This window comes from Lampetra planeri, unplaced genomic scaffold (genome assembly GCF_965212315.1).
Source record: "Lampetra planeri unplaced genomic scaffold, kcLamPlan1.2.h2 scaffold_135, whole genome shotgun sequence".
In the NCBI taxonomy this organism is placed as follows: Eukaryota; Metazoa; Chordata; class Hyperoartia; order Petromyzontiformes; family Petromyzontidae; genus Lampetra; species Lampetra planeri.
The window spans coordinates 174,661-189,649 of NW_027614067.1; the positions used below are offsets into that span (position 1 = coordinate 174,661).

Consider the following 14,989-nt stretch of genomic DNA (forward strand, 5'->3'; position numbering starts at 1 on the left):
GCCCATAGACTCAACACTGCCCATAGACTCAACACTGCCCATAGACTCAACACTGCCCATAGACTCAACACTGTCCATAGACTCAACACTGCCCATGGACTTAGCACTGCCCATAGACTCAACACTGCCCATGGACTTAGCACTGCCCATGGACTTAGCACTGCCCATAGACTCAACACTGCCCATAGACTCAACACTGCCCATAGACTCAACACTGCCCATAGACTCAACACTGCCCATAGACTCAACACTGCCCATAGACTCAACACTGCCCATAGACTCAACACTGCCCATAGACTCAACACTGCCCATAGACTCAACACTGCCCATTGACTCAGCACTGCCCATAGACTCAACACTGCCCATGGACTTAGCACTGCCCATAGACTCAACACTGCCCATAGACTCAACACTGCCCATAGACTCAACACTGTCCATAGACTCAGCACTGTCCATGGACTCGACACTGCCCATAGACTTAGCACTGCCCATAGACTCAACACTGCCCATAGACTCAGCACTGTCCATGGACTCGACACTGCCCATAGACTCAACACTGCCTATTGACTCAACACTGCCTATTGACTCAGCACTGCCCATAGACTCAGCACTGCCCATAAGCTCAACACTGCACCATAGACTCAACACTGCACCTCCGATTAGCGCGGTTGGCTACGTACGGTGTGAACCAAGTTCAACGTACAGATGTACATTAACCTAAACAAAATACTACGCGCCATCAGCTTCGTGCACAACGGACAATGATTCCCGTTGTGTTATTCTAAAACCAGAGTGATGAAACGTTTAAACAACGTTCAGGCTTTTCCCGGCAATAATATTACGTATGCATGTTGAACTTCGTATGTACGTACGTATGTTGAACTTCTTTAACACCGTACATAGCCAAACACGCTAATCGGAGGTGCGAGTGAAGGACGACAAACTAACATGCACACAAAAGCACAACAATTGTGGGCGTTTAGATGTTCCAACGCCAAATAGACACACCTATTGCGAGGCATCGTCAAGTCTGCATTAATCACACAACGTGCTCGTGGCAAAACGTGCAAGATAAAAAACACGCTTTGATTTAATAAGAATAACAACGCGTGCATTGTCCTTGAAACTGATTGGCCTCTGCACCCGAGACGGGGCCTCCTTCATGGCCTCGTCCTCTGCACCGGCGTTAGACCGGAGGTCAATGGCAAACGGCGAAACAACGCAAAAGGGGGGCAGTGAGAATGTCGGAGCATCGATTGATCCGGTTGGGCAGTTCATAAGGGGGTCCCGTAGACGTGGAGTCAAGTCTCCGTGTTGGCAGGACGTTGGAAAATTTCCGCTGCTTTCACTAAATTGGGTAAAAGCTGCTTGTGGTTGTTGTTCAGCCTGTTGTCCTTCCCCCCCCCGACACCTCCGACTTTAGGCACGGTCGACTTAGTGCGGTGCTGCGAAAAAAGCTGAACGTTCATGCACGAACATACTCTCACGGAGACCCATAGACTATCGCAGAGACCCATAGACTCACACAGAGACCCATAGACTCGCACGGAGACCCATGGACTCGCACAGAGACTCATGGACTCGCACAGAGACCCATGGACTCACACAGAGACCCATAGACTCACACAGAGACCCATAGACTCACACAGAGACCCATAGACTCTCACAGAGACCCATAGACTCTCACAGAGACCCATAGACTCGCACAGAGACCCATGGACTCACACAGAGACCCATAGACTCGCACAGAGACCCATGGACTCGCACAGAGACCCATAGACACGCACAGAGACCCATAGACTCTCACAGAGACCCATAGACTCTCACAGAGACCCATAGACTCTCACAGAGACCCATAGACTCGCACAGAGACTCATGGACTCGCACAGAGACTCATGGACTCGCACAGAGACCCATAGACTCGCACATAGACCCATAGACACACACACAGACCCATATACTCACACACAGACCCATAGACTCGCACAAGGACCCATAGACTCGCACAGAGACCCATAGACACGCACAGAGACCCATAGACACGCACAGAGACCCATAGACACGCACAGAGACCTATAGAATCGCACAGAGACCCGTAGACACAGAGAGACCCGTAGACTCAGAACTGCTTTATGTGTTTAGTCTGTTGCCCTTTCCACCCGCAACTCCGATTTTGGGCACGGCCGGCTACGTACGGTGGTGCGAAAGAAGTTCAACGTGCATGCACGTACATAGACCCGCGCGGAGATCCTTAGACCCACCACCACCCGACACAGCCAATTAGATGAGGTTTTGTGCGCTGGAGTAGTCACTAATTGGTACGTTTTTGTTTACGTAACAAACCTTAATAATGTTATTGGCTGTGGTCGGGTGGCAGCGGCGGTGTTAACGACACACACTTATATATTTACGCGATCACGCGTAAAAAAAAAAAACACTTAATCATGGACGTTACTCCACGTAGCAATCATCGCCCCCTACCGGCAGACCATTGCCCATCGACGAGCCGGGCGTTAAGCCACCTTGTTGCCGCACAGGGACAGCTGCCCAGTAGGGGGGGGGGGGGTTGGATGGTGATGCTTGTGCTCGGAAACGTTTCGCTACGCGATACATAGAGGTGAGAGAGAGGAGAGGGGAGGGAGAGAGTCAACGCATAAGTATGAATCGGTGGTGGGTGGGGGGGGGGTCGCGTATGAGCAGGTCTGCGTACTCTGAGATCTTACTGCATCGTACCGTGTCAACCCGTACGGTTTAGCGCGTATTCTTGTGCAGGGAAATAGAGTTTTCTGGTCCATACGGCGTACAGCCGTTTCAATGCGGGCAAAACAACAAAATCACACGGCCAAAAAAAAAAAAGAGGTTGCTTAACCCTTCGTAATGTTCCGTGTTTATTGTTGTACGCTTGCAACACGAGTGTGTGCATCCGCATAGCAAGCAAGCGGCGGCGGCATCGGCATGCAAGATCACAGATGGTAGCACGATGAACAGCATCATTGACACCAGTTATCAACATTAATACATTTTAGTTTCGTAACATAATTTGTGTCTTTGTGTGTCTCCCTCGTGACGGGACTTTGTGGGATGAACGTTCAGATTGATAACGTCACAGAGTGACCAATGAGGTCTGAATTGGTCTGTAATAAGGTAGGCACTGATAAGGGGTTGACAGGTATGTTGTAGTGTACATCAGGGGTCCCCAACCCCCGGGCCGTGGACCGGTACCGGTACTGGTCCGTGGCCTGTTAGGAAACCGGGCCGCACAGCAGCAGGAGGTGAGCGGTGAGTCCGCGCGTGTACACACTCTACACACCGCATAGTGGTGAGCGGTGAGTCCGTGTGTGTACACACTCTACACACCGCATAGTGGTGAGCGGTGAGTCCGTGTGTGTACACACTCTACACACCGCATAGTGGTGAGCGGTGAGTCCGTGTGTGTACACACTCTACACACCGCATAGTGGTGAGCGGTGAGTCCGTGTGTGTACACACTCTACACACCGCATAGTGGTGAGCGGTGAGTCCGTGTGTGTACACACTCTACACACCGCATAGTGGTGAGAGCGGTGAGTCCGTGCGTGTACACACTCTACACACCGCATAGTGGTGAGCGGTGGGTCCGCGCGTGTACACACTCTACACACCGCATAGTGGTGAGCGGTGAGTCCGTGCGTGTACACACTCTACACACCGCATAGTGGTGAGCGGTGAGTCCGTGTGTGTACACACTCTGCACACCACATAGTGGTGAGCGGTGAGTCCGTGTGTGTACACACTCTACACACCGCATAGTGGCGAGCGGTGAGTCCGTGTGTGTACACACTCTACACACCGCATAGTGGCGAGCAGTGAGTCCGTGTGTGTACACACTCTACACACCGCATAGTGGTGAGCAGTGAGTCCGTGTGTGTACACACTCTACACACCGCATAGTGGTGAGCGGTGAGTCCGTGTGTGTACACACTCTACACACCGCATAGTGGTGAGAGCGGTGAGTCCGTGCGTGTACACACTCTACACACCGCATAGTGGTGAGCGGTGAGTCCGCGCGTGTACACACTCTACACACCGCATAGTGGTGAGCGGTGAGTCCGCGCGTGTACACACTCTACACACCGCATAGTGGTGAGCGGTGAGTCCGTGTGTGTTCACACTCTACACACCGCGTAGTGGTGAGAGCGGTGAGTCTGTGCGTGGAACCCGCCCCCATTGTTGTATTTACCCCTTGCGTCCGCGCTTCTTTCCCGCACTGCGCACTTGTCTCAGTCACAGTTTTGGTGAGCCCACAAGTTAACCCCTAGCCACAATGAGTAAAAAACAAACGTCGCTGCATGTGGAGCTTCTTTGAAAAGGGGGAAAGACCCAATGATGAACCCCCCTCCCCCCCCCGGTCCTTGAAAAATTGTCTTCCACGAAACCGGTCCCTGGTGCCAACAAGGTTGTGGACCGCTGGTGTGTAGCATAGACGTTGAGATGTTTAATGGCACGGGGGTGACTAAAAAGGCCTGAATTGGTCTGTTACACGGTAGGCACTGATAAGGGTTCATACTCTAAGGCTTTTTCGGTAAAGTCACGTAGGTAAAAAATGAAATTAATAGAAATAAAATTAATAGAAGTAATCAAATAATAAGTCACGACGTTTCGGAGGCAACACAAGTCGTGTGTTGCCTCCGAAACGTCGTGATTTATTATCTTATTTCTATTATTACTTCTATAAATTTTAATTTTTACCTACGTGACTTTACCGAAAAAGCACAAGAGTATGAATCCTGGCAGTCACGAAAGCTTCAAATCTAGAATCACTGATCAGGGGTTGTGAAAGGTATGTAGTATTGAGGGGAGGTGGGGGTGGGGGGCACTACTGTGCATCGTCGGCCTTGGGTGTGGTCTGGGGGACGTTTCTTTCCTCTCGTGTTGCTGCCTTGCCCCAAGGCTTTGGGGGCATTTGTGCACGATTTGAACTTGTATATTTAAGTCCGCTTTGAAAACCCATCCCTTTAAAGTAGGTGTCCCTTCCCTCTTTAGTTTGGTCGGTTGCCCCCGGTGCTGTTTTTGTTTCCTGCTTTCTATGCATTGCGCACTGGGATCCTCGGATAGAATGCCGCATTGTTCATTTGAATTATTATAATAATAATAATTATACTCTAGTTTACGTATTTATTTTGTGAGTGACTTGCTTACCGTCCCTATGCTTTTCACTCGTCATGGTTTTCTGTATTGTTTTTTGTTGTAATAACTTGCGGCCCTTCCCCGCCCCCCCCCCCCCAATACTGGGCCATCTGTGACAGAGAGCTTCATAGCTCATCGGATTTATTCAGGATAAAAAATAATATGATTTGGCCATTGCGAATGATAGGGTGTCATCATATAGCGGGAGCGCAAAAATACTCATCGACGCATGATGTTGATTCTAAAATGTGGACGGGGAAAAAAACAGGAGGAGGACCCGGAGAAAAATCTACGCGACCACGGGGAGAGAGAGAGAAACGCTAACTCCAAATGGACAGCAATCATTGTCAGTGTCATGATTGAAACCACAGACCTCCTCTATACCAGGCGAGGTAGTTAACATCTCCTCGCCACCGTGATGATGATGATGAGAGAGAGAGAGACACGCCAACTCCAAATATACAGCAGGCATCGTCAGGGTCGGGATTGAAACCACGGACCTGTATACCAGGCGAGGTAATTAACATCTCCTCGCCACCGTGATGATGATGATGATGAGATAGAGAGACACGTAAACTTCAAATCTACAGCAGGTGTCAGGGTCTGGATCAAAACCACAGACCTCCTGTTTACCAGGCGGGGCGGTTAACATCTCCTAGTCACCACGATATGGGGTTGGCAGGGGGTGGGGAAGCCGGTTTGGTTATTAACGAGAGCGCCCCTCTCCTCTCGTTGGTTGTTCACCCAGGAGCTCGGCGGAGGCCAACAAGGAGGCGCCCAAGGGCCTGCCGAAGATGGAGGAGCGGCCGGAGGACCGGCTCATCCGAGAGAAGCTCAAGAGCACCTGCATGCCGTCGTGGAAGCACGAGTGGCTCGAGAAGAAGGGCAAGAGGGGGCCCATGGTGAGACCGAGACGGAGAGAGACGGAGGGAGATACTGGAGACGTTGGCGTCGCTAATTTAAAAATATATTTTGTTGTATATAAATATTTGTTACATTTTATATTCCCCTCCGCCCGACAGAAGGTTCCTCACAGGGTGGGTACCGAGGATTACCCCCCCCCCTCCACCTATACATGGTGAGAGAGTGGGTGAGCGGGAGATCGAGAGATCGGGAGAGTAGGAGATCGGGAGAGTGCAAGAGGGTGAGAGATCGGGAGAGGGTGAGAGATCGGGGGAGAGGGAGAAGTTGGGAGAGCGGGAGAAAGCAGGAGAGTGGGAGAGAGTGTAGAGAGTGGGGGATCGGGAGAGATCGGGAGTCCGGGAGAGCACGAGAGAAAGCGAAGGGTCAGAGAGCCTTTCGGCCGTTTCGCCGTGCTGGGGATGCGACGTGCCACGATCGTGGTGTAGGGGTGGTGGAGTAAGGGCAAGAGCAGAGGGAAGAGAGAGAGGGAGGGGAGGGGTGGGGGGGAAGAGCCGAGTTGCTGATGGGAAGAGGAGAGAGGAGAGGCTGGTGGGAGGGGGCGGCAGCGGGGGGGGGGCACCCCAGTATTGTCGCCGTGTGACCTGCCGCGCCTCCCGCTGAAAGGGATTCTTTGCGCGCTCCGTGGCGATGACTGCCGCGCGATTGAATTTCGACCGCTAATTTGACGGCCTACACACCAGGCCCCGTCCGAGGTAGCGGCCCGGCAAACAAAAGTTGGCGACCTCCAAAACTCCCACCCCCCCTGCCCCCACAACCGATCCGCTTGCCGATTAGCGCGGTTGGCTACAAATGGTGCGAAATAAGTTCTACATACGCACTGCCCACAGACTCAACACTGCCTGGAGACTCAACACTGCCCATAGACTCAACACTGCCCATAGACTCAACACTGCCCATAGACTCAACACTGCCCATAGACTCAACACTGCCCATAGACTCAACACTGCACCATAGACTCAACACTGCCCACAGACTCAACACTGCCCACAGACTCAACACTGCCCATAGACTCAACACTGCCCATAGACTCAACACTGCCCACAGACTCAACACTGCCCATAGACTCAACACTGCCCATAGACTCAACACTGCCCATAGACTCAACACTGCCCATAGACTCAACACTGCCCATAGACTCAACACTGCCCATAGACTCAACACTGCACCATAGACTCAACACTGCCCATAGACTCAACACTGCACCATAGACTCAACACTGCCCATAGACTCAAAACTGCACCATAGACTCAACACTGCCCATAGACTCAACACTGCCCATAGACTCAACACTGCCCATAGACTCAACACTGCCCATAGACTCAACACTGCACCATAGACTCGACACTGCCCACAGACTCAACACTGCCCATAGACTCAACACTGCCCATAGACTCAACACTGCCCATAGACTCAACACTGCCCATAGACTCAACACTGCCCACAGACTCAACACTGCCCATAGACTCAACACTGCCCATAGACTCAACACTGCCCATAGACTCAACACTGCCCATAGACTCAACACTGCCCATAGACTCAACACTGCCCATAGACTCAACACTGCACCATAGACTCAACACTGACAATAGACTCAACACTGCACCTCTGATTAGCGCAGTTGGCTATTTACAGGTGCGAAAGAAGTCCGATTACGTAGAAAATCGTTTTTACTTTTAGTTGCGTTTGGGGTACCGGGTCGAACGGATTGAAAAAGTAAGCAAAAGGTTGCCCTTGGTAGAATACTGTGATGATGCAAGGCAGTGATGAGATGGAAACTGGTGCTATTTGGACACACACATGTAGTAGTAGGATTGGGCAACAACAACAGGAAAATTAAAAGTGGGTTGTTGTTGTTGTTGTTGGGTGAAAAATGGAAGCAACTGGAAAGAGAGGAAGACCTCTAACAGAGAACGGCTTGACGACGAAGACATCGAAAGAGTTCGGTGCCAGACAAGATGTGGCCACTGTTTGATGTATATTTGCACTACGAGATACAGAGAGAGAAAACTGGAAACAGCAAGTGACGAAATGTGCGGTTTGTCCGATTTGCGGATTAACCGCGGCACCTGAGATTTTGACAAATTAATAACTCGTGGATTTTCCCTTTAGCCCAATTTAATAGCCTAAAAACAGTTCTACGGCATTGTTATTCTTTGTGAAATGTTCATTACGAGTGCTTAAACCGAACAAATGTGTTGCTCCGGTTAATCCGAAATCCACGTAATCGCCTCTTCAGTACATTAGTTAGTTGCAATAGCTTTACAACAGTGGGGCGGAGTTTGATTGTTGATTGGCTGTGGCTCCGTTGTCCGCCTGGTGGGCCGAGTTTCCTGCGCGGGAGCACCAAAGTGTTTTTATCCCTGAGCACGCGCCTCATCGATCAGTAGTTTTCGGCACAGAGATCCGTCGAAAATGGGTCATATTTTTGGATTATCCTTCCTCCCCATCATGAGCGCGGATAATCGAGAGTCTACTCGATATTGTTTTCCTTTTAAGGCCACGCAGTGCTGTTGACAGATGTGTTGGGAGTTGGTTTTGTTACTTGCGCACCACTGCAAAATGCAGCGGCGGCAGCAGCAGTAGCGGCAGCATCGTCACCAAATAACTTGTAATGGAATGGTGTCTAATAGTCTACCAACTCCCTGGGCCTCCCTGTCCAAGCTTAACAACTGTTGTGTCTCTTCTTACAAAATGACAATGAATTATGAAAACTATTTTGAAATGCAAAGCGCGCTTTGTTATTTCCTCCAACGTTCTCTTTGTTTCCCGTTCTGTCTCTCACGGTGCTCGCACGCACTGATGCACTCACGCACGCACTCACGCACGCACTCACTTATGCACTCACGCTTGCACTCACGCACTCACGCACGCACTCACGCACTCACTCACGCACTCACGCACTCACGCACTTACTCACGCACTCACTCACGCACTCACTCACGCACTCACGCACGCACTCACGCACGCACTCACGCACTCGCTCACGCACTCGCTCACGCACTCGCTCACGCACTCACTCACGCACTCACTCACGCACTCACGCACTCACGCACTCACGCACTCACTTACGCACTCGCCTGCACTCGCGCACTCACGCACGCACTCACGTATGCACTCGCGCATGCCCTCACGCACGCACTCACTCACTCACTTGCACTCACGCACTCACACACTCACGCACTCACGTATGCACTCGCGCACGCACGCTCAGGTGGTGAAGCCGCCGGCTGCGTTGGAGCCGTCCAGGGGTGCCGAGGGGCGGACGGACGGCAAGGCGGAGCGAAGGAAGCGCAGCCCCTCGCCGTGCTCCACCAACGGGGCCAGCGGTGGTGGCGGCGGTGGCGGCGGCAGCAGCCGGCCCGCGCTGTCTCCCGGCGAGCGCAAGCGCCGTACGTCGCCCGCGCCGGTGAGTCGTTAGCGTTTGCCGGTATTTGGCGATACCAAGAAGTGAATAATAAACATAATGTGCGTTTGAACTTCGTTCGCACCGTGCGTACGTAGCCAACCGTGGTAATTGGGAAGGACGACAACACTAAACGCACACGAAAAGAAAAATATGGACGATCAATTTGGATCGCGCCGTGATACGGCGTACGCACGCACTGCAGCGAGGGTCGGTGAATCACCACGCAAATGTTACGACTCTCCCCTATTGGATTCAGAATTTTTATATCTGACTGGAGGATGAATCCGGTGAGCTATGGAGCTCTTCTTCCCACAGATGTCTCGTAGGGGCATGGGGTCAGAAAGTTGCATATCGCCTGAATCAGCAATCGCCCTTGTGTAGCGTGACATCTTCTAACTATGTGCCCTCCGTCTCCTCCCTCCCCTCCCTCCCTCCACTCCCCCCCTTCCTCCACTCCCCCCTCCTTCCAATCTCCCGCTCACTCCCCCCCCTCCCTCCACTCCCCCCCTCCCTCCACTCCACTCTCCTCCTTCCCTCCCTCCCCTCCGCTCCGCTCCCTTCCCCTCCCTCTCACCCCGCCGGTGCTGCTGCTGCCGGTGTTGCCGTCGCCGCCCTGCCCCGCCCTGTGCCACCCTGTGCCGCCCTGTGCCGCCCTGTGTCGCCCTGTGCCGCCCTGTGCCGCCCTGTGCCGCCCTGTGCCGCCCTGTGCCGCCCTGTGCCGCCCTGTGCCGCCCTGTGCCGCCCTGCGCCGCCCTGCGCCGCCCTGCGCCGCGTGCGATCAGAGCGGACGGGTGACCCCTCCGCGGCGCGCCCCCTCTCCCGACGGGCTGTCCCCCTACGGCCCCGAGGAGACGCAGCGGCGAGTCAGCATGGTGATGCGCGCTCGCCTCTACCTGCTGCAGCAGATCGGACCCAACTCGTTCCTCATCGGCGGGGACTCTCCCGACAACAAATTCCGCGTCTTCATCGGCCCCCAGGTGCGCCCGGATTCACGCACGTTGAGGGCGGTGAAGGGGGGGGGGGGGGCTGGTGGTGGGGAGCGGTGGTGCGACGGTTAACGCCTGCTACGCTGCGAACCCGGCGACACGAGTTCGATTTCGGCTCGCGGCAAACCGACACCGGTGACGATTATCTGAGCCTCCCCCCTGGGTCGACTCGGCCTCAAATGAATACCCGGTGCGGTGTGTGTGTATAAACATCGCCACTGGGGAGACAAAGGCGGCCGGGCGTGGTGCTGGCCACCCCCACCCCCCTCCTGTGCCGTGACGGCCTTCATAGGTGCTGCTGCTACTCGCTAACAGCACTTGCCCCAACAGTCTGTTAAGGCCACACGGGCGATCTTTGTCTTTGCGGCTGTATGTATATGCACGTATGTTGAACTTCTTTCGCGCCACCGTATGTCGCCAACCGTGCCGAACTCAGGTGTGCGAGGCGGGGGGTGGGGACAACAAAAACTTGCATCCACTTCCAAAGAAATGACATTGCACGGCTCCCAGCGGCTTCCCAATACCGGAAGGAGACACGCTTTCCCAGACGTTCATCTCGGCGGGCCTTAACCTGGTCAAATTAAACCAGTTGATAGTTGTAACAGTTTGGTTTATCTGCGCCTCTTCCGCTGCCCTCCCCTGCGTTGCCCTGCCCTGCCCCTCCCCCTGCCCTGCCCTCCCCCTGCCCTGCCCTCCCCCTGCCCGGCCCTCCCCGTGCCCTCCCGTAGACGTGCAGCTGCGGCCGTGGCACCTTCTGCGTGCACGTGCTGTTCGTCATGCTCCGCGTGTTCCAGGTGGAGGCCACCGACCCCATGCTGTGGCGCAAAACACTCAAGAACTTTGAGGTGGGTCGGCCGGGGGGGGCGGGGGGGGAGGATTGGCAAGCGAGGAGAGCCGGGGACGACGTGTCCGGCCGCTTCACCGCCGCGACGGGTGGTGTTGTGGTGGTGTTGTGGTGGTGTTGTGGTGGTGTTGTGGTGGTGTTGTGGTGGTGTTGTGGTGGTGTGGTGGCGTTGTGTTGTGGTGGTGGCGGTGTTGTTGTGACGATTATCTGAACCGGCCCTGGGCCTCCCCTATTTCGAATCAGCCTCAACATGAGTACCTGGTGTGATGTGTAAACATCGCCACTGGGGAGACAAAGGCGGCCGGGCGTGGTGTTGGCCACCTACCCCCTCGTGTGCCATGCCGGCCTTCATAGGCGCTCGCTAACAGCACTTGCTCCTGCAGTCTATTTAATCTATATGTGTACGCTAGGGGGCACAGGTGGTGCATCGGGCCAGTCATCTCAGTCCGTCAACCCGTGGCACCACCTGGCTCTGTCCCGTGACCTGCCGTGGTGACATCACCGTCACTTAGTGGCGGCCGTTGTTGTATGTGTACTGCGTGTGCGCGCGTATGCACAAGCGCGTGTGTGTGTGTCCACCCCACCCCCCGTGTCACCGCGCAGGTTGAGAGCCTCTTCCAGAAGTACCACACGCGCCGCAGCTCGCGCATCAAGGCGCCGTCCCGCAGCGCCATCCAGAGGATGGTGGGGCGCATGAGCACCTCGCAGGCCGCCTCCTCGTCCGCCGCGGCCAACGCCCAGGCGCTGGCCGGCGCCGACGCCAGGTAAACGTCCGCCCGCTCGCCCGCCCCGGCCGACCGGTAGCGCCCGCCTCGACTCGCTCGCCCCCATTCGCTCGCCCCCATTCGCTCGTCCCGATCGCTCGGTCTCCCGATCGTTCTGTTTGACCGCTTGACTGCCCGTGCCCCCTGTCGCAGGTCACTTGGTCGTGCGTACGCTCGCCCGCTCGCTCATCCGTTTGCTCGGCCGCCCGATCGTACGCTCAGTGGCCCGATGACTCGGGTCGCAAGCTCGCCCACTCACTCGACCGTTTACCCACCAGCTCGACCGCTCGTCGCTCACCCACCCGCTCGCCCGATAGCTCTGTTTGCCCACTCGACTGCTCGTGCCCCCTGTCGCACGCTCGCCCATCGCTCGGGCGCCAGGTCACTCGCTCGCACGTACTCTCGATCGCTCCGTCGCATACGCGCCCACTCGGCCACAAGATCGACCGCTCATCGCGCAACCCACCCACTCATCTTCTTGGTTCTTTCGGTAAAGTCACATAGAAGGGAAGTAATAAAATAATAAAAATAAAACACAATAAAATAATTCTCACGACGTTTCGGCTACAACGCAAGCAGCCGTCTTCACCTTCTACGTGACTTTACCGAAAGAACCAAGAAGATGAATCCCTGCAGTCACCCACCCACTCATCGACCCACCAAATCACTTGCCCACTCGCTCATCCGATCACTCAGCCGCCCGATCGCACGCACCCTCGCACGCTCGCTCGGCGGCCCCCGATCGCTCGGTCGCATGCTCACCCACCAACCCACTCCCTCGACCGCGTTCCCACTAGCTCGACCGCTCCACGCGCCCACCAGCCCGCCCCACACCACTCGCCAACCCGCTGAACCGACCCCCTCGCCCTCAACCGTCTCGCCCCAACCTGCACGCTTGCTTTCGACGCGAGTGTATTTCTGTTCGGGAGGATGGCCCGATGGCGGAGGGTGACCGTGTGGCCCCTGGCAGCAAGGACGAGGCGGAGGAGCAGACGTGCCCCATCTGCCTGCTCGAGATGCTGGACGAGGAGAGCCTCACCGTGTGCGAGGACGGCTGCCGAAACAAACTACACCACCACTGCATGTCCATCTGTGAGTGCTTGGTGGGTGCGGGGGAAGTGGGGGGGGGGCAGGGGTCGGAGTTGAGTAGCGGAGGCACGGTGGCTAAGAGATCTACACTATGGGAACCTCATTTGCCAGTAAAAATATGATAATTGGTTTTTTACCCTTCTATCTGGCAACAAAACTGACACCTTTTTACAAGGAGTCATGTTTGCATAGACCGCAATACCTGCAGTCATAATGCAAACAACTGCAGGTATTGCGGTCTATGCAAACATGACTCCTTGTAAAAAGGTGTCAGTTCTGTTGCCAGATAGAAGGGTAAAAAACCAATTATCATGGCTAAGAGATGTTAACTACTTGCTACAAGAGGTCGTGGGTTCGATCCCGACCCTGACGCCTGCTGCTCTATATTTGGAGTTTCCGTCTCTCTCTCTCTCCCGGTGGTCCCGTGGATTTTCCCCCCGAGTTGCCCGGTTTTTCCCTCCACATTTAGAATCGACGTCACGCGTTTAGAGTATTTTGGCTGACAAAAATGTCCACGTGACTTTGATAAGCCACCACTTCGTTGAGCTCTCATTTGTGATAGCCAGGTCGCTTCTGAAAAAGAGATGTATGATCCTTATGGCGGTACCCCGGGGTACCAAACAATACAAAATGGCCCAGGCAATTAAATATTTCATTTGTGGGACACTACTTTTGTCTCGGCGTGCACCGCGGGTAATATTATTACTACCCGGCAATCACGAGCGAGGTCAGCTCGCAGATCGACGACCCGATTCAGCAAGCAGTCAGTCCCCCCACCCGCTCTAACAAATGCCAGCTCGTTTCGATTGACGCGATGGTGGATCCGGACACCGAAGGCGAAACCTGGGCGTCCCAAGAAGAAAAGGGGCGTCGCTCCGGGGCAGAAATCGATCCTGTCCTTCTTTGCCAAACAGCATTAGCATAAAAAAATCCATTAGCGAGAAATTCAACTTCGAAAAGTGCATCGTGTGCAGCTCGTCGAGATGAGTCGATTGCCGCATCGCCGACCATCAACGGACTAAAAATAAGTAATATTTAAAAATACCTTTTTGAAAACACGCTTTAATGAAATGTACCGTACTCGTAATGGCAGAACTCCACGACTCCAGGAAGTGGCCCCGAGGCTTGCCATAACGTAAGGGGCCGTGGTGATTTACAGCCAACGACCCAAGGCGAAACATAACATATAAAAAATAACATAACATATAAAACATTATGTTTAAATTTTTTTTTTATGATAGAATATAGCATTGTCATCAGTAAGACATAAGTATACCAAGTTTTCAGTCGATACCACATTGGGAAGTGGGTTAAAATTGAGTTACAAGATTTGAGAATACGACAACAACAACAATAGACAAAGTGAGTTAAATAAAAGTGTGTAATGACTGCATCACGGACATTATGCGAGAGCCGGGGTACTATGGTACCCCGGGGTGCCGCCATTAGGTTCATATGTAGCAGCTCAATGGTGGCCTTACCTGGTAAAATAAAAAAAATAGTTTAGTTAATTAGTTTTTAGTCAACGAAGCAGATCAGAATCTTTTCTTAGACTGCAGCAGGAATCCGATGAGCTATGAAGCTCTTTTTCACAGACGTCCAGTCGGGAATAATGAGAATTAACACGACGGTGATGACGTCCGCGGTGATGGTGGTGATCATCATAATAATAATGGCATCGCAAGGACCGATACAACATTATAACTACAAGCGCTGGATCATGGATTCTGATCTATTCGCGCGGATTTCGAGCGGTCTCCACTAGTCCGGCGACCTAAGGGGAAGAGATAAGACCTAAGAACAGACGATG

General features: G+C 53.8%; 1 protein-coding gene across 2 annotated transcripts in view; it reads left to right on the plus strand.

Annotated features, from left to right (window-relative positions):
• MAP3K1 (mitogen-activated protein kinase kinase kinase 1) overlaps positions 1-14,989 on the plus strand; it is an 80,630-nt gene that overhangs the window by 42,574 nt on the left and 23,067 nt on the right. For both annotated transcript variants that reach the window (XM_078622151.1, XM_078622150.1), the window contains 6 exons: positions 5,915-6,068; positions 9,302-9,496; positions 10,279-10,473; positions 11,211-11,327; positions 11,930-12,090; positions 13,061-13,182. In XM_078622151.1, coding sequence (XP_078478277.1) covers positions 5,915-6,068; positions 9,302-9,496; positions 10,279-10,473; positions 11,211-11,327; positions 11,930-12,090; positions 13,061-13,182 — 944 coding nt within the window. The remainder of the gene's footprint in view (positions 1-5,914; positions 6,069-9,301; positions 9,497-10,278; positions 10,474-11,210; positions 11,328-11,929; positions 12,091-13,060; positions 13,183-14,989) is intronic.